The sequence below is a fragment of the Tursiops truncatus genome, chromosome 20 (assembly GCF_011762595.2).
Source record: "Tursiops truncatus isolate mTurTru1 chromosome 20, mTurTru1.mat.Y, whole genome shotgun sequence".
Classification (NCBI taxonomy): Eukaryota; Metazoa; Chordata; class Mammalia; order Artiodactyla; family Delphinidae; genus Tursiops; species Tursiops truncatus.
The window spans coordinates 86,665-106,320 of NC_047053.1; the positions used below are offsets into that span (position 1 = coordinate 86,665).

Here is a 19,656-nt window from a genome sequence, read left to right on the forward strand (position 1 = left end):
CCAAAGCTGAGCCCCTACAGGGTGCCGGCACCGGTGTTCTGGGTGCTGGGTCTCCGTCGCGCACAAGATGGAACCGAAGTTCCCGCTCCGGAGAGGCTGACTTTGCAGGAGGAGGAGGGCGATGCAGCAAGGCTGCCAGGGAGGCCCGAGGGAAGCTGAGTGCTGGGGAAGGAGGCCGGGCCCTGCGTGGGGCCCACGGGCCCTGGGTGGTCTTCCCTGCCGCAGCCAAGCGGCTCCTTTTGCTTCTCCCTGTGCTCTCCTACCCCAGGGCCTTTGCTGGTGCCGGTCTCTCTCTCTCTCTCTCTCTCTCTCTCTCTCTCTGGGAAGCTCCTCCCCACATACCTGGCAAACCTCTACCCACCCTTCAGATCTCAGAGGAAACGTCACTTCCTTGGAGGACCCCCCGCCTCGGTCCCTGCCACAAGGCCTCCCCTTGCCTTACCCACGGCACCCTCTCGTGTCCTTCACTCAGGGACCGCACTGCATCGCTACCGCTGCAGCAGGCGTGGCTGTGCGCCACCTGGACCCCTTTACCGCGATGAGCCCGGCGCCCAGGTGCTGTGTCATTTGCTAATGGCGCTCAGCTGCCCCCTCCCTGGAGAACCACTCTGGGCCAACAGGAACCACCCTGGCCCGAAACGGCTGAGAGGCTGCACCTCCCCGCTCGGCAGGGTGGCAGTAGCCACAGGCTGGCTGCTGAGGGCACAAAAGCCCAGCCCCCGCCGGCAGGTGGGGCAGCTCACATTCCCGAGCCCAGGGTCAGGCCAGCTGGCCGTCGGCTGGACCCACCTCGGCCCTTCAGCTCCTCCCCTGCTTCTGCTGCTTCCCTGCCCCCAACCCCGCAGTGAATCACGGGCACACGAATCCCTGTTGCGGGCTCTACTTCTGGGGACTCACACAGTTGAACGCCTGTCCCCTGAGCCCCTAGACGGACGTCAGGGGCTGGGCCTGTCCTGCCTCCCCCCAGAGGGCCAACGCCTGCCCGGCACACAGTGGCAATTCGTAAACACTTGTTGCAGGAATGGGTGGAGCTCCCATTTCTCACGTAGGGAAAGTGAGGCCCAGAGCTGGCCGGTCATGAGCATTTAGGAGGCAGAAGGCCTTCGAGACCCCAGTCCAGGCTTCTGTGCTTTCTCGGCAGCGCTGAGAGGGAAGAAAGTAGGGCCCGGGGCCCTCGGTGGGCTCAAATCCCCCGTGGCACCAAGCTCTCCACCCTTCCTGCCCCAGGCCGAGCTGCTCGCTCCTCAGCGTGGCTGGTGGCCGGGCTATGCCCGGCTGGGTCAGTGGGAAGGTGAAGCGGGGGCTGCAGGTTGGTGAGGCCTGAAGACACTTGTCTGGGTGGTGAAGCCCACGGGGCCTGCCCTCCATCCACCCACCATCCGTCAGACGAATACACAGGGCCTAGCCCTGCTCTTGGCACTGGGCACCCAGGAGTGGACGAGAGACACGGCCATCCCTGCCCTTGGGGAGCCTCTGCACGGGGGCCGGGAAGGGTGGGAGGCAGGTCTGGGGGAAGAGGGATCCAGGCAGAGGGACCAGCCCTTGCAAAGGTCCTGGGGTAGGAGCAAAAACGTGCTCTCAAGGAGCTAGAGCGAGGCAGGGTGTCTGGAGCAGAGGAGGGGGCAGGATGGGCAGGATTCCAGGGCTGGAGAAACAGTGGGGACTTTAGTTCCAGTGTTCAAGGAAGACGGGGGGGTTTCAGGCAGCGGGGTCAAGAGGACTGATTCTGGTTTTGAGACCCCTCTGGTCCTGGGTGGAGGGCGGGCCGTGGGGGGATGGGGGTGCCCGTTGAGGCCCCACCACTCGGACCTTGGCCCCTGGACACTGAAGAGAAGCCCACTTCTGACTTCCTCCCAAGTCACAGGAGGTGGACCCGGGGAGGATAAACCGGGGCAGACCCTCTGGCCGGGCTATCCCTGAGGCATCTGGGTCAAAGGAGCGGACGTGAAGTCCGCAGTGGGGGGCTGGGGGCTTGAGGCCTAGCTCCGACCCCAGCTCAGATAACTACCCTCCCGTTGCCCTTGGGCAAGTCCCTCGCTGACCCTGAACTGACTTCCTCGGGCCCTGGTCCTGATTCCCCGCCCACCCCATGTACCGGTTTTCATGCGGATTCTCTCATCCTCAGGGAGGCAGGAAAGTGCAGAGGGAGCCAGTGGTGACGGCCACGCACGGAGGGGACCTGGCCGCGTCGCCCCTACCCGAAGACCTGTGTCCACACGGGAGGGCAGGGGTCCAAAGCACTCGCTGCACAAAGGGCTTCTCTCCTCCATTCTTTTCAACAAGTCTGCAGGCTGGCCGTTGCTGGGAACACCCTTTTCCACCGACGGAGAGACTGGGGCCGGGGCGGGGCGGGGACCCACTTCTCAAGATCACTGAGCAAGTGCGCGGCCTGGCGTCTGACCCGGAGTCCCAGCCAGGACGGCCCCAAGGGATTCCTGAGCTCCCGCCGGGGCCAGGTCTTCCTGCCCAGAGGCCAGACCTGTCAGTGCTGTGGAAATAGCTCTCCGGGCAGCAGGGGAGGCCACAACTGGCTTAGACTCTGGTATTGGGGTCGCGGGGGAAGCTTCAGGGCCAGGCAGGGAAAGCCCCGCCCACATAAGGCCGAGCATCTCCAGGTCCGACTCACAGGACATCCGCCAAGAAGTCTTCGCAAACACCCCAGCTCCTCCCGTCACCCGGCTTCTTATCCTGTGGTCTGGGATGTCACCTGGACCCCACGGCGTGAGGGCCCCGGTCCTTCACTGACACAGAGGAGGTCTCCACTCAGGGAACGTTTGGGCAAAGGGAAGGACTCTCTCCCTGGGGGCTACTCCCAGAAGCCACCGAAGCCCTCGGGGCGATGACGTTCTCCTTTGCCCGGAACGGGCTGTGCACGTGCACGCTGCTCTCCCCGACGGCGGCACCTGCCTGCCCTCCGGCGCCATCGCCCCAGCGCCCGCACGCCACCCGGCTTCCTGTCCGCCGGTGAGAAGCAGGGCTGCCTCGAGCTGGGGGCCCAGACCGCGCCTGCCCTGCCCTCGTCAAACCCTTGCAGAAGAAAGGAAAGGGGAGGCACGGGCCCGGGGAGGGCAAGGCAGGGGCGCAAGTCCAGGCAAGGCGGGCGGTCTGGCACACCCGGGCCGTGTGGAGAGGACGGTGGTGGCGGGGGGCGGGAGGGTGAGGGCGTGTGCGACGGCCTGAAAAGCACGCGGGGGTCCTCGAGGAGGCCAGTTCTGTCCTCTCTCCCCTCCCCCGCCGGGCCAGGCGGGGCCTTTCAAACACACGTCTGCACGCAGTGGCACTCCGAGAGATCAAAATGGTTTAATGCGGTCTAGTCTTGTGGCCTACGTCTTTAGATACTGCTGTGTATTGAAAATAACATGAAAATTCTCCAGTTTCACCATTTAAAATAGATTTGACATCGATTTGACCTGTGCAGGGGCCTCCTTCCCACCAGGCCCCCTGCCCCCACCAGGACCCTAGGGCGGCAGGGACTGGGTGGCACAGCACCCGCAGGTACGGGGCGGGGGTGGGGTGGGGGGCAGGGGGCGCCGTGCTCTGAGACACTCGCCCATCTGGACGCACAACCTCCGGGACCCGGGCGGGTCCGCGAACGCACACACGCCACCCCCAGCAGGCAGGCAGCAGCCCTGCTGACGGAGCCCGGCACACACACGCACGTGCGTTCGTGGACAAGTGCACACAGGCCTCCTACGTGCAACTGCGTGCAAACGCTCGCCTTTGGAGGCCATGTCCTCACACACACGTGTACCTTGTGCCCAGGTACACAGAAGCGTCATCCTGTCACACGTGCTCCACGCCTGCCCACGTGGACAGAATCGGGGCAGAGGGCTGGTGGGACCACGGCCGGTGTCCGTCCTGAGTACTGTGTGCCCAGCCCCACAGCCTGGTAAACATTTAAACCAACGCCTGCATACACAACGAGCACACAAACAGACCTATGGGTAGATATACACAGAACTGTGTGAGCCTGTGTGCAGTTACACGCATGTACACATCGTGTATAGACACCGTCAGCCCAGGTCACACATGCACGGAGATCGTCGTGGGCACACGTCTGCACAGCACTCCCACGTACACTCGTGCACTTACAGGAAAAGCCACAATTGGACACGTTTCACTGGCACACGGATGAGACGATTCCACACAGGAATTCACGCCTCGGTGCTCACACACGTATCTTGTCCCCAGGCCCCTCCCCACGTAAGCAGCTCAGTGTCTCAGGGCAGAGGGCGCCTCAGCCAGCTCCAGCCTCTGCACCACTGGGTCCAGGCTGTCGAGAAACTTCCTGCAAATACCACTGCCGGGGCTGGGTGACACAGCACCAGTAGGTACGGGGTGGGGAGGGCAGGGGGCGCCGGCGGGGTCAGAAGCAGGTTTGTACACCCACCCGCTCAGCACACAGGCCACACGTAACATACACACGTGCTCAGCGCACACACAACACACGGCACACCGCACACTCACTGGGTTCACATGTTCCACGCCCCACACACAGGCACACGCGCCCCAGGGGCCACGTGATCCTGCCTCTGCACACACGGCTCCTCCCATCCGCCCTCCCGCTTCAAGGGCACTAAGGAGGGAGGCTATTTTGGTCTTTAGCACAAGCAATAGATAAATAAATAAATAAATAAATAAATACACACAGAGGAGGCAAAAAGAGGGCAGCGGAGTTTGAAAACGCAGCATCTGCCTTTGGTGAGAGATGAAAGGCAGCTCGGGAAGGCCCTCCTGCAGGGTCTGCGGCCTGAGCCGTCCGGCGTGGGCCTGGGAGGGGGACAGGCCTGAGAGGAAGCGCCCCCGGCCACCCGAGACAGCTCGGGCCTTGGGGGACCCAGGGCCCCGGGGCTCTGCCCTGGTGGGGTGAGTGGAGGGCTGGCCCAACGGGACCACGTGCCAGCCCCGAGCGACCAGGGCCACCTGCCACCCCCCCGGCAACCACAGAGACTCCTCATCACCGCCCAGGACTAACGCTGAGGCAGCAGGGGCTCAGGCCAGGAAGGAGCAGAGGCCTGTCCAGCGGATCCTGAGAGGAACGAGGCCTCCACCTGCCTCGGGCTGACCCTTCTGACTCCTCCTGACCGGAAGTTAGGGTGGCGTCTGAGGCCAGGGCAGGGCTTTCTGGGTGGGAATACACAGCCGGTGCCCGGACCCTGCACGGCCCCTGACTTTAGGGCCAGGCCTCCCGCTGTTGCAGGCGTTGGAGGAGGGGAGAGGCAGAAGCCCCCAGTGCAGCCCCTGGCCTCTCCTTGCCTCTCGCCCATCTGCACTCGGCCTCTGTCTCCTAACTTGGGCTGGAGCCCTGGCATCTCCTGGTGGTGAGCTGTCCCGCGCCAGCCTGGACAGGCAGGCTGGGGCTCTCTAATGACTGACCGGCTTGGTCATTTGTGAGGAAAACACTCTCGGCAGCCCTGGGAAGGGCCCAGGCGCCGCCCTGACGGCTGTTCCCTTCGCCAGGAACGAGCTGCGTTGGGCAGCTCTTGGGCTGGCGGAGGCAAGAGCCAGTGACAAATCGGGGGGCCCGAGCCGCCACCTGACCGAGGTGCCCAGACGTGTGCGCTGACCAGCCCACGGCTCTCCTAGGACGTTCCTGTGCGTTCGGCACCAGGGCACAGCCTGGCTGAGCCCCACCCAGGCTCACCTCTGCTGCCCACCTTGGGGGGATGGGGTGCCGGCCCGGCCTGGCCTCCGCAGACAGAGGGCCATGGTGGAGTCGGGGGCAGCAGGGAGGACGGGTGAGTCCCATAAAAACAGTGACAACTGGAGCCAGACCCCCCCCCCCAGGGTCTCTAAGGCACGACTCATGCTGGGCCCCGTGGGGACTGGGCTGAAACACTTCCTTGGAGTCGGGGAAGCTGACCCCCTTCCCATGGAGCCACCCCTACGTTCCCCAGCTGCCCCTCTCTGGGGAAGGGGATGGAGGCCACAGGGCAGAAAAGGAGGGAGAATCCGGCGGGCTGGGGTCGTGGAGGGGGGGTGGGGCTGGGGGGAGGGGGGGAGCAGACCTTCCACCGCAGGCAGGTCCCATCCCGGCCCTGAGATGCACCTCAAAGGAGGTACAGAGTCAAACTTAAAAAGCTCAGACTGGATTCTTCCCGGCCCTGACTCCCACCCCAGTGACACTGAAAAGCTCTTGTTATGATCATTAACAAGGTCTTGGTTTTGCCATCCCAAAGGAAATCCAGTTCACCCCGTGCGCGTAAAGCACAGCGGGGTGGGGAGGTGGGGTTGACCTCCATGCCTGCCCTCAGGCCGTGGCGTCGGGCACGTGCCCGGCCTTCATGGAAGAGAGGCCAGCCCAGCCTCGGGGACCTTCTGGAAACCCCCTCAGCTACTTGCATCCTGGCAGACTAATGGAATTCTAATTGTCCTTTCCCACCCCCCCTCAAATTATAAAACTTTTTTTCAATCACATGTTAATTTTTTTTTTGTAAACAGTCTTAAACTAAGGTCGAGAAAGCCCAAACCCGGTGTTTCTCCCCAAGTTAAAAACCAGCGAGGTGCACTGCAGCCCGCCGGCCTTTGCCCACAGAGGCCGGGCAGCTGGTGAGCCGCTTCTGGACAGGCTGTGGCTCCCCCCTGAGGCAGAAGCCCCCAGCTCCTGTGGCCCGGCCCCCCCGGGGGGCCACCTCCCCGCCCCCAGGCCTGCTCTGGCCTCAGAGGCCACTCAGGCCACCCACTCTTCCACCAACATTCCCAGGCCGCTGTGAAGAAACGTAAAACATCTAAAACGCTACTGAGTCTGCAACCAGGGCCCAAGCCCACTCCGCTCTGGCCCGGGGCCCTCGCGGGAGTCGGGGCCTTTCCCCGGCGGGGCGGATGCTGCACCTTGGCCGCTGGCGGCTCAGATCTCGGACTCCCGTCTGTAGGGCCGCTGATCGAGGGCGGTGCCGGCCTGGGGTCTGTCAAAGTCGCGCCTGGCCTGGGGGCCGTGGCCGTCCTGCTCTCTGTCTGCCTCGTCCTCGTCGTCGCGGCTCAGGAAGGCCAGCTCGTTCTCGTAGCAGAAGGAGTTGGCGCTGGGCAGCAGGAACTTGTTCTCCACCAGGTCCTTGGCGCTGCAGCGGGGCGTGGACGGCACCTCGTACGTCTTGTGGAAGTGCGAGTAGTCGATCTTGTACTGGTTCTTCTCCTCGAAGAGGACAGGCTCGAAGCGGTGGCCCCACAGGATCTCGTTGGCCAGGTAGGAGCTGCGGGCCTGTGTGGTCATGGCCGTAGCCTCCACCATGCCCTCCAGGATGACCACGATCTCAAAGTCGTCCGTCTCCAGGTCCTGCCGGCTGATGCCAAACAGCGGGCTGGCCTCGTCGATCTCGTGCAGGATGGTGATGGGCGACACCAGGAAGATGCGGTCCAGGCCCTTGTCGAAGCCAACGTCGATGTCGATCTGGTCCAGCGGGATGTACTCGCCCTCCTCCGTGACCCGGGGCTTGATGAGCTGGGCCCGCACGTGGGCCTCCACGATGTGGCTCTTGCGCAGGTTGCCCACGCGCCACATGAGGCACAGCTTGCCGTCGCGCAGCGCCACCACCGCGTTGTGGCTGAACAGCAGCGTCTGCGCGCGCTTCTTGGGCCGCGCCATCTTGGCCATGATAGCGCCGATCATGAAGGAGTCGATGATGCAGCCCACGATGGACTGCGCCACCACCATGAACACGGCCACCGGGCACTCCTCGGTCACGCAGCGCAGCCCGTAGCCAATGGTGGTCTGCGTCTCAATGGAGAAGAGGAAGGCCGCCATGAAGCCGTGCACCTGCAGCACGCAGGGCGTGCGGCCGCGGCCCTCGGCCGGCTCCAGGTCCCCGTGGGCCACGGCGATGACCCAGAAGATGACACCGAACAGCAGCCAGGAGGCGAGGAAGGCCAGCGAGAAGATGAGCAGCATGTAGCGCCAGCGGATGTCCACGCAAGTGGTGAACATGTCGGCCAGGTAGCGCTGCGACTTCTCGTCCATGTTGGCGAACTCGATGTTGCACTGGCCGTTCTTCTTGACGAAGCGGTTCCGGCACCTGCGCCGAGTGTGCACCTTGCCGTTGCCGAAGCCATTGGCGCCCGACATGGTGACCAGGTGCAGCCCGTCCTCCTCGGACGACACGATGCTGTAGGGGTTGGCACGGCCAGATGCGGTCATCCCGGGGGCGGGGGCGGCGGGACCCCAGCTTGCCCCCGGGCCGGCTCCAGGTGGGGCAGCTCCTGCAACAGAGGGGACAGCAGGCTGGCAGTGAGGCCGGCAGAGCAGCCACCCGACCTGCGCCTCCGCCCCGACCCGGCCTCACCCCAGCCAGCTCCTCGGCCACCTCCCCTCTCCCGGCTGCTCCAGACGGGAAGCCTGGCTTCTTCCTCAGTTTCCCTTTCCCCCACCAAGGGCTCTGCCTGCAAAGATATTCAGGGTCCAGCCCCTCCTCCCACCTCCCGGCCTGAGTCCCTGGCATCACCCGCCGAGAGCAGCATGACGGCCACCTCGCCAGCCTCCCCACTCCCACGCCGGCGCCAGTGCCCACGGCAGCCGCCAGGAGTCAGTGCGCCCTCTGCTGGGACCCCTCAGACCTCACCTCCAGTCTCGCCCTTGCTCGCCCCCAGGCCCACCCGGACACCGTCCTCCCAGGCCCTGGCTTCTAGGCCACAAGGGTGTCTCAGGGCCCCCCTGCACCTGGGCAAACTGTGCACCCCACCCAGGACCCCACGGTAATCCCGCTGCACCGGCCTCTGACCTCGTAACGATAGTAATAACGACAGCAATGGCTCGCTGGGGCTGCACCCACCGTCCCACCACGAGACCGCGAGTCCCTGAGCGCGGGGGGTTTGCTGTTTGCTCACTGCTGTCTCACCCCCAGGGCCTAGACCTGGGCATGACAGACGCCTCAAGCCGGGCCCCACCCGTCCTCCTGAGGCTCACGCTGTCCCCGCAGGTGCCCACTCTCGCTGCCCACATGCTGTGCTCGTGGCCACCCCATCACCAGGGGGCTCGCTGACCCTGGACCTCAGCCCGGGGGCCTCCGCCACCCCGCCTTCCTCAGCGCTGAACAAGAGCAGGTGGGGAGCCTCAGACCCCTCGGTGGAGCACCGGGCCGGCGCACGTCCTCACACACGGGGCACACTCCACAGCGCCGCTCCCCGTTCTCACGGCTGGGGGCAGGCACCCCAGCCCCAGACGCGCAGGCCAGTGGCCACCCCTCCCCCGGTGCCCCGCCGGCTCTGGGCTGGCCTGTGAGTGCCAGGCTGAGGCATCCGCAGACCGGAGACCCCGACACCACTTGGCCCCGCGGGCACTGAGGCCGGCCGGCCGGCCGCACCGGGTGCCCCGCGGGAATGGCGTGGCAGGGCGCTGAAGAGGTGGGCCTGCGCCCCCTACGGATGGACCCCACGCCCCCCGACCCCCACCAGTCGCCCGACGAGGTCAGAGCTAGCTGAGCCTCGGGGTGCTCATGTGTGATGAGACACTGAGGCCCCAGAGAAGGTCCAGGGCGGCCAGGCCAGGAGAGAGGAGGCGGCAGCACTGCGACCCAGCCCTGGTCTGTGGGACGGGGTGACCTCTGACCTCTGCTCCAAACCCACACGGCCAGCCAGGCTGCAGACCCCGCCCAGGGCCTGCCCGGTCGCTGGAGCCACTGGATCCCCAGGTCTGGCAGGTGCAGGGCGCTCCCTGCTGCCCGGACCAGCTCATCCATCCACAGGGACAGCAGGCCAGACCTGTCAGCAAACGCTCGTGTGTCACCCGCTCGGAAGCCCGAGGAGGTAGCTACCGTGGCTACTTCTACGCTCTGGATGGCGGCTCAGAGAGGTCAAGTGACTTCCTCAAAGCCACACAACCACTAGGCAGGAGAGCTGGGCGCAGAACCACTTCTGTCTAACACAAGGCCTCCCACCGTGGGGACCCCAGGCTCTGCGGCGGCCTCTGCTCAGGCTGCCATCCTTCCCCCACGGCTGCTGCAGCTGACAGCCTCACCCTGGGTCTGAGGAGCTGAGGCCTCAGGCCATAGTGGTGGACACGGCTCCCGCCTGGTCCAGGAGCCGGTGGTGGTGGAAACCCCGTGGACTGTGCCAGGAAGACAGCTCAGCCCTAGACTCCTGGGCCTTCCAGGGGGAGGTGGCCAGGTCTGGGGCACGCCGATGCCAGCAGCAGGCCACCAGATCACCAGGGGCAGGTCTGTGTGGCCAGGAGGCCTTGAGGGACGTCCAGCGGGTCATGGCTGCCCCAGGTGGGGCTCTGAGCAGCTCGAGGCCTGCGGGGGACAGAATCGCAAGACTCGAAGGCCAGAGGAGCCCAGCCTGGCACACTGCTCCCGGCAGCTGGGCAGCCTCCCACCTGGCCAGCTCGCAGTGACCACTGGCATCTCTGCCTGGGCTGGGCGCCTGGGCCGCACCCAGACTGTGCTGCACAGTCCTGGGAACCCCTCTTCTACTGGTCTTCCTCCTAAAGCCACAGCAAAAATCAACAGGTCACATTCGCAGCCACTCCCCTGCTTCTCAGAGCTGGAAACTGGTACTCGGAGCAAAGTCACCTGTGCAAAGTCCCCCGAAGCCAAGGAGCAGAGACACAGCGGGTGGCTCTGTGTGCACGCGTGTGTGCATACGTATGCGTGCATGAGATGCCAAGGGTGGGGCAGTACCTCGCGGGCGCTTGGCGAACACACCACCAGAGAGAAAGGCCGAGAAGAGGATCCACGGTAGCAGCTCCGGCACCACAAACTTGCCAAACGTCCAGTGACCCTCTGCACACCCAAGGCAAGAAGGCTACAGGGCTCTGTGGTCTTTAAGGACTCGGTTTAAGAAATGTGGGGGACTTCCCTGGTGGCGCAGCAGTTAGGGCTCTGCGCTTCCACTGCAGGGGGCCCAGGTGAGATCCCTGGTCGGGGAACTAAGATCCCGCAAGCCGCGTAGCATGACCAAAAAAAAAAGAAAGAAAGAAAAAGAAATGAGGGACAAGATTCTCAACCAGCCACGTGCGGCCCGGTGTGGCTCCTGTCCAACGGGTGCACACGGATCAGACAGAAAGGAAATTAGATTTACTTTGCTGGAAGAGGCTGTAGCAAGCAAGGAGGCCGGCTCCCCATTTTATAGATGAGAAAACCGAGGCTGAGACTTGTCCCAGGTCACAACACACCTTGTGGGCCAGGATGAGATAGATGGTAAAGACAATAATTAAGACTACGTTGGTCGGACGCCCAGGTTGGCCAGTGGGGGTCCCAGGCGTCGCTGGGAGGGAAAGGGGAGAGAGGCACTAGGGTCCCCTACCTGAGCCAGCCTAGGCGACTTCGGCACTGGAGACTGGGAGTGAGGCAGGCCCAGCAGGCTGGACCCAGAGACCCCGAGGGGAGGGGGAGCTGTCCCGAGCCCGGCGTCTCCGGGGCCCGGCACCCGGCAGGCTTGGCGCACCAGCAGGGCCTGGGCTGGGAGCTTTTAGGGAGGCAGCTAACACATGACCCGAGGGCCAAGAGTCATCGCAAAGTGCCCCCGGATGGAGCGGGACACCCCATGCCAGGTCCCCCGAGGCTCTGGGCCTCAGGTTTCAGCAACGTCCGGAGGAGACCAGGCCAAGGCCAAGGCCAAGAAAGCGCGGACTAGTTGGATCAATGGAGGGGGCACCGAGGAGAAGCTCAGTGACCCCCTCCCTCGGGAGGCCTCCCAGGCGGCAGGACCCCCTCACAGGGATGAGCAGAGTAACCAAGTGCTTACTACCTGCCAGGCGCTAAGAGCTCCAGTAGCTCACGTAATCCCTTAGTGTGACTTTCTGGATGAGGAAACTGAAGCTCAGAAAGCCTGAGTCACTTACCCAGGGTCACACAGCCTTTCAGGAGTGAGCTCCTGGTCTGGGGGGGTAGGAGAGAACTCAACTCCCCCATTCCCCTAGGCCAGACTGTGGACATGACACTGTGTTCCAAGCCTCGGTCCTCAGGGTCCCTGCAACGCCACATGGCGATGAGACACAAATAACCCCAATCTGAGCCCGTGAAAGCAGAGGTAAGACCCTCACCAGCACTCCTGACCTGTGGCCATTCAGGCCCTGCTCGGAACATCCAGGGACAGGGCACTCACTACCTCACGGTCAAGTCCTTCCAAGTCCGTGGTCTCTCCTTAAAAATCACTTGCTTCAGGGAAAGCCAGCACGCAGCCACATACACCTCCCCCCAGCCCGTGCCCGAGGCAGACACACTAATCCATCACAGAGCGCTTTCGCACTGCGCCCTGTGGTGGCCACAGGATCCTTATGCAGTTACTGCCCATCAGACTCAGCCCGAGAGCTTGCAAAACCCAGTCCTTCATCTGCAGGCGGGAAGACGGAGGCTCCAAGAAGGGCGCCCTTGCTCAGCCACGCAGGAAGTGAGAGGCGTGGGCCAGGCCTGGAGGCTGCACTGCGTGAGACGGGGCAGCTCAGGGGCGGCAGGCTCCAAGGACTGGGGCGCAGAGTGGGGGCGGGGGGGCACGCCTGGCGGGAGGGGAGAACAGGCTGGCACCTCAGGGTCCAGTGAAGAGGTTGAGGCTGGCTGAGGAGAGCCAAGAGCTGGCCTGGACAGGAGGTGGCGGGTTAGGGGGCCAACACTTCTGTTCTCACACTCTGGGGAGACATCTCCTGTGCCCACCCACCTTTCCCAGGCACATTCCCTCCCCTCCCCAAAACATTCAGCCGGCCTCGGTCACCCATGGCCTGCAAACGTTTGGGGTCAACACCGTGCAGGCCTCCTGGGCCAGGCCCCTGCAAGGCCCCTGTGAGGCCGGAGGAGAGACGTGTCGCCTTGTGCTGGGCATGGGAATGGCCGGTGCTTGGCTGTCCCCGGGCCCTCACCACTTCGAGGCCCACCTGCCCAGCTTCCAACCACCCACACCAGTCTTTCCACCCAAAAGACCAACACCAGTCTTTCCACTCTGCCCGTGCACCGGCATGCCAGGGAGTTAATGCCCCAGGAGCAGCTGCCTGCCACGACGGGCATACTCGGGGCACCTGCTCTACTCGGCCTCCCAAGGCCCCTCAGCCCCTGGGCCCCCCCCCAGGCCACGTGGCCAACATGCTCCCCCTCTCCTCCAAAGTTTCCTCCCCTCTTCCCTCCACTCGTCCCCACTGTGGGGTCACTGGGCAGTCCAGCCACTCCCCCAGTTAGCCCAGCCACAAGCCTGGCCTCCTCCCTCTCCTTTAGCCCCCAGATCCACTCCCTTCCCAGGTCCTGTGTATTTTAGCTCCTGAATGACGGAAGCTGTCCGCCCACTCCTTGCCCACAGACACCTCCTGTCCAGGCCGTTCCTACCTACACAGCAACAGGTTCCTGAGGGTTTTCCTGTGGCAAGCCTTGTCCAACCCCCCAATCACAGCCAATGGGAATGCTGGAAATCCCCCTATCGGTCGGGAGTCAGCAGAAGCCCACCGCTTTCACGAAGCCCTTTCACATTCTCTGGCCCTGGGCTTCTCCTGTTAGGGCCAGAAGCTACTTTCCGCCTTGTGTGAGAGTTGGCCTTGCCTGGGCCCCACCTCGGGCCAACCTCAGAGGTCCAGAGAGGCTGGTGCAGGCCTGGCACAGCGGGGGCACCCAGGAAATGCTCAGTGTTCAGACAAAGACGAGGGAATGAGCTGCTGAACAGAGGGATGGCTGAAGAGACAGTTACTCGTACAGGTGGGGGGTCAAGCGTGCGGATGGAGTACAGGTGGGGGGTCAAGCGTGCGGATGGAGTACAGGGCCGACGGACGGGGATGGACGGATGCGGGGGACCAGAGGCATGGTTCGTTTAGGTGCGTGAAAACTGCTTAGATGAGTTGGGCGAACGGATTAGTGAATGGATGAATAGATGGATGGACAAGTGGATGGATGGATGGGTGGATGGGTGGATGGATGTGTGGGTGGATAGACGGACGGACAGACGGGTGAGTGAATGGATGGATGAGTGGATGGATGGATGGATGGATGGATGGGTGGATAGACGGACGGACGGGTGAGTGAATGGACGGATGAATAGATGGATGGACAAGTGGATGGATGGATGGATGGATGGGTGGGTGGATGGATGGGTGGGTGGGTGGGTGGATGGATGGATGGATGGATGGATGGGTGGGTGGATGGATGGACGGACGGACGGGTGAGTGAATGGACGGACGAGTGGATGGATGGATGGATAGATTGGGTGGGTGGATGGACACATGAATAGATGGATGGGTAGGTGGGTGGCTGCATGGCTGGGGGGATGAATGGATGGAAAGATGGCTGGCTGGGTTGGGTGCGTGGGTGGACAGTTAGATGGATGGGGGGATGTGTGGAACTAATGGATGGAAAATGGGTGAATGAGAGGTCGAACAGGCGGGTGGATGGGTGCGCGGGTAGGGAGACACAGAGATGAGTGGGTGGGTGGAGGCACAGATGAGCGTGACTGCGTGGACAGGTGCATATCCGTGACCTTAATCTTACCTCTGGAATCCTATCTTCTAAGTAACGGTGCTCACCAGGCAAGTGACTGTCTTCAAGGCTGCACTAGCAGAGGCCGCCATTTCCCAGGCGCCAGCTGGAGCGGACTCAGCGGCTGGAAGACCCTGAAGGTAACAGAGCACAGTCACCACTCTCCTTGGGGGAGCTCCACCGTCATCAACCTCCACACAAACCCCCATTTCTGCTTGCTCTGTCCCCCGGACCCTCCCAGGACCCCAGGGGAGGTAGAGGGGGCCTCCAGCCCACCCCAGTGCCCCAAAGCTTCACAGCCCATGAGACTGTCCGTAACAGCCCTTCAGAACCAGAGGAGGGCAGAGCAAGGTGTGCCCCCAGAGCTTCACAGCCCATGAGCCTGTCCATAACAGCCCTTCAGAACCAGAGGAGGGCAGAGCAAGGCGTGCCCCCAGAGAAAATGACCGCTGCTAGCTACTGAGTGCCCACTGCATGCCAGACACTTGGTAGCTGCTTCACGGACGCCAACTCAGGCAAGCCTCATGACAGCCCCAAGAAGTTGGACCCGCTGCTGTTCCCGTTCCAGAGGTGTGGGCACTGTGGGAACTCTCCTCGGGCCACAGAGGACCTCGGGGCCCAGCCTGTGCGCCTGGCCACCTGCAGAGCCTTCCCCACGCCCCCCACGGGCCCCGCTGTGGGCGGACGGCCCCCGCCTTCCACGGCAGTGCGCTGTGAGGTCAGGGCAGAGAGCAGCGGGAAGGGGCTCGGGAGCCTCGGAGGCGAGCCAGCCCGAGATGCCCCGTCACCTCTGCCCTCCCGGCCACGGCGTCCATGCGGGTCACCCTCTTGCAGCCGACGCCGGCGGGAGTCCACAGTGGCACTGGATTTTCCAGCTGGGATTAAGGGCACTGCTGTGAGTCGGCCCACATCACAAGTCTCCTGGGGCAGCGCCAGCAGTGGGTTTAGAAGCACACGGACCTGGGCTCCAGTCGCAGCTCCGCCCCTCACGAGCTGTGTGACCTTGGGTGCGTCACTTCCCGGCTCAGGGCTTCTGCTCGCTCTGGTAGCGGTGGCCTGGCTGGTCCCTCTTCACTCCAGGCTCCCACCTCAAGACGCCCAGTCCTCAGGCCCTGCTTCCCCACCCTCGTTGCTCCTAGAGCAGCAGCCAGCGGCCCTGCCGTTGGCCGCTCTCAGCCGTTTCCTTCTAAAGCCAATGGAGACTCCATCCCAGACCCCATCGCGCAGCTGGACTCCCCACGGCGAGGACCCGTTCCCGGGTCACTGACCTTGTCCTTGCCCTGGAGTGGACACCCGCTGTGCCCGGCCCTGTGTGCTGGGTCTCGGCTTCAGTCATTCCAACCTGCGCAGCCCACCCTGAGGGACAGACGGGGAAACTGAGGCTGGGGGAGGTGAGGTCCCTCGTGCTGGGTCTCCGAGAGCAGAGGAGGTGTCACAGGGCCGTGGGGAGGGAAGGGGGCGGTAAGCAGGGGAGCGCCTGCCCTCCCCGCTTCCCGTGGTCACTCAGCCCGCCTGCCCCAAGCCCTCTCAGCCTCTGACTCCCTGCTTCCTGGAAGGGGCGTTCTTCTAGGAGGGAAGCAACACCAGCTCCGCTCTACACAGCAGGAAACGGAGGCTCAGATCAGAGAAGGGCCTCGCCCAAGGTCACAAAGCCACAGAGTGAATGGCAGAGCCCAGGACCTGACACCCCATCCAGCGCTCCCCCTGCCCCTGCAGTGGCCATGGCCCACGAGACGTGACCCCCAACCCTCTGAAGTTCATCAAACACTTTCCTGGGTGGCGGTCACAGTCCTGGACAGGGGGGGCCGGAGCAGGGGCAACGCCTGCAGGTGACAGGGGTGACTGGATGTGACAGTGAGGCTGTCCCTCAGCCTCCCAGCAAGGGCCGTCCTGTCAGCCTGGGGCGAGGCGCTTCCCTTTCCTGCCCGGCCTCCCCAAGGATGTGCCTGTGAAATTCAACCTGGGGGGAGGTGTGCGCTGAGCACGGGCCTGGCACCAGGTGGCTCGGTCGCCACCATCACAGCCTCCCCCGGAGCGGCGGGGCCCAGGCTCCAGTGAGCTCCCAGCCCTGCATTCGAGGCCTGATCGCTCCCCAGCTCCCAGTGGGAACTTCCCTGGGCCTCAGGCTTCTCATCTGCAAAATGGGTAGATCCCACCTGCCTGGGGAGGCTGTGAAGAAGGCAGACCGAGGCCCTGCCGCAGCGTCCGGTGAGCAGCAGACACGCGGTAAGCACCGGTCCTCCCAGCGTTGTCTGAGGGGTCTTCCTGCTCTGACAACCATCGGGGCGCCCGACACGATGGGAAGCTGGGGCACCCCGGACCCTCCCGTGCGGCCTGGTGTGATGCTCTCAGGACGCACCCAACAGGCTGAGCTCTGCGGGTGCAGGGGCCTGGCCGCCCCGCTCCTCTGTGCCAGGGGTGTCATCGCTGGCAGGGGCGCCCAGTAAACGCTGGCCACAGCAACCACAGTGACCACGGCCTGGAGACAGGCTGCACGCACCGACACAAGGTTAGGCTGCGCCAAGCGGCCGGGAGGGACAGGTGTCCACTCTCCGAGCCCCGAGGTGAAGCCAGGGCAGGAAGTTCTGGCCCCCACGGCGGATGACAGGTCACGCCAGGCACCAGGGAATGTTTCCGAGGGTATTTTTATCTTGAGAACATCCTTCCCTGGGGGGTAGGGGCAGGAGAGAGACAGGGTGTCCTTGGCCCCAGGCCCTTGGAAGCAGCAGAGGACAGAGACCCCTGGTGCCCTCTGCCAGAGTGGCCATTACATCACTGCCCCATCCCTGGGCTTCCTTGGGTCCCAGGAGCAAGTGGGACCTGGAGGGTCTTGGGGTTTTCTTGGGGCTCCCAGCTCTGCTCAAACTCACTGTGCGACCTAGGGTAGGCCCCTGTCCCTCTCTGGGCCTCCCTCTGGCAGGCAAACTTTCCTGAGGGCACCAGGGACTTGGCGATGGACCAGGAGTGCCCGCCTGCCAGGGGCGTCCCCGCCGGGCAGGAAGACAGCGAGTTAGGCAGCACACACAACGGGCAGGATCGGGGCCGCGGTCAGAGCCCTCGGAGCCCAGGGGAGGCGTCTGACCCAGTCGCGGGCAGGGCCTCCCCGGAGAGAGCCCGGCTGAGACCGACCACAGCACAGCGCAGGGCACTCGGGGTCCCCCAGGTCAGGGTGCACATCGGCTCTGCCCTTCACACACTGGGCCTCGGGCAAGTCCCGCCCACCTCGGAGCCTCCCTGTTCCCATCTGCAAACGAGGGGGCTGGCCCTTCCGGTCCCAACATTCAGGACCCTACGGATTTGGGGCTGAGGCGGGTATAGAGAGACAGGCAGGGGCACCCCTTGTCACCCTAGTAACAGTGAGGGCGGAGGTGTGCTGAGTGCCTGTGTGCACAGGCGTTGCACTGATGCCCGCGGAAATGGAGGCCCGGAGAGGCCCTGTGAGTCATTTCAATGAGCTCGGACTTGACCCCAAGGGCACTGGGGTGCCAGAGAAAGTATAAATTCTGAGGCAATACGGCTTGCGTTCCAATCTTGTCTCTGTCCCTTCCTGGGTGACCCTGGGCAAGTCATATAGCCTCTCTGAGCCCAGTTTTCTCACCTGTGAGATGGGATTAATAACGTTATCTGTCGATGGGTTCATGATGGGGTTTCATCAAGTTAGTACAAGGAGCTGGAAATTTCCTGGTCCCCCACGCCCTGCCCTCATCACATCTCTGAGCCCCGGACTCACTCTGAAGAGGGGCCACAGGTCCCTGGAGGGCCTGGACTAGACCTTACCTCCAAGCAGGAAGGAGAGACCAGATGGACAGGATGGGAAGGACCCAGTGCACAAAGGCACCATGGTGTCTATTTTTCTTACGGCTGTAATTTTTCAAGCTTCAACTTAATTCAAGCCTCAGACATTTTCTAAGTGCTCAGAGGAGAGCATGGACCTGAGATAGTGACAAGAAACAGCCTGGGACAAGAAAGACCACGAAAGAAAAGGCTGGAAAATTTGCCAACATAAAAATATTTATGATATTGCTTATCAAAACCCACTGTAAGCTAAATAAAAGGGAAATGATAACATGTCTGTTATGAAAAGGATTGATGTACTTAATATATAAAGGGTTCTTATAAATCAACAAGAGAAAAGCACACAGTAGGAATGATCGTGCGATCCTGCGATCCTCAGTGGGTGACGTCTCAGGAATGTCCACACCTCAAGCCTCAGCCTGAGCTGGCCCCTCACCATGGAAAGCCCCTCTCTGCCTTTCATCTTTCAAGCTCAAAGGATGCCTCCTCCAGGAAGCCTTCCGAGGTTTCCCTGGAACTGCTGCTACTCCTTGCCAGGTCCCCACAACATCTTTCTTGGACCCCTGGAACCAAATGCCTAGCTTCTGTGAGTGCCTGGCATTGCACCCGAGAATGTTCCAGGTGAGATGGCCCAAGCGTCTCTGACCAAGGAGGAAGTAAGTCACGGAAAAGAGCATGTGTGTCCACAGTCACCAGGCTATGAGCCACGGCTCCAAGCCCAGCACCCAGGGGTCTGGCCTCTGTCCCTCTGCATCCAGCCGCCTCCTTCCTAAGGAGCCCTCTCAGCCAGGGGCTGCCTAGCTTCACAGCAGGCTGGGGCCAGCACGAGGCCTGACAGGCAAAGGCCAGGCAGAACACGGCCTGACCCCCGGCCGCTTGCTGGGGGAGCACAGGGACAGTTGCTTTCTCAGCTTCCCTCCTCTTCCCCTCCTCACTGTGTAAATCTGGCTTTATTTGGGGAACAGAAGATTCACTGGGAGGGCCTGACAGACCTCTGAGGGCTGGGGTTCACCCTGGCACGGGCTGGAGGCCGTGCTCTGAGATCAGGAGCCTGGGAAAACAGGGTGGGCTTCCGGATGACCCACCACTCCACCCAGGGTCCCCTTGCCAGCTCGGCTCCGGCAGCACTGCCAAGGCCTGGGGCCTCCACCCGCACTCGGCGTTCACTCACTCAGCGGACACCTACTGGGCCTCCACTATGTGCAGACACGGTGCTCAGGGCCGAGATCCAAGTGGGACAAGACGGACAAAAAACATGCCGGGGAAAAAGGAACCCGCGTCATTCCAGAGGCAGGGTGGGCATAGGAAGACCTCTCCGAGGAGGTGACATTTGACTCGAGGCCTCTGGAGGAGAGAACGTGGCAACAGTGTTCCCAGAAGTGGGAACAGCACGGACAAAGGCCCTGAGGCCGGAATGTTGCTCCATGTGTTCAAGGGACTCAAGGGAGGGCAGTGGGGCTGCAGCCGAGCGTGCCAGAAGGGA

The 19,656-nt window shown here is 63.1% G+C and overlaps 1 protein-coding gene across 1 annotated transcript in view; it reads right to left on the reverse strand.

The window, feature by feature from the left end:
- Positions 1 to 3,003: 3,003 nt before the first annotated feature.
- The window catches only part of KCNJ12 (potassium inwardly rectifying channel subfamily J member 12), a 36,890-nt gene continuing 20,237 nt past the window's right edge, over positions 3,004 to 19,656 (reverse strand). The window contains exons 2-3 of the mRNA XM_033847624.2: positions 14,391 to 14,512; positions 3,004 to 8,193 (exon numbers count right to left, since the gene is read on the reverse strand). Of these exons, the coding sequence (XP_033703515.1) occupies positions 6,848 to 8,131 (1,284 nt within the window). The 5' untranslated portion in view covers positions 8,132 to 8,193; positions 14,391 to 14,512 and the 3' untranslated portion in view covers positions 3,004 to 6,847. The remainder of the gene's footprint in view (positions 8,194 to 14,390; positions 14,513 to 19,656) is intronic.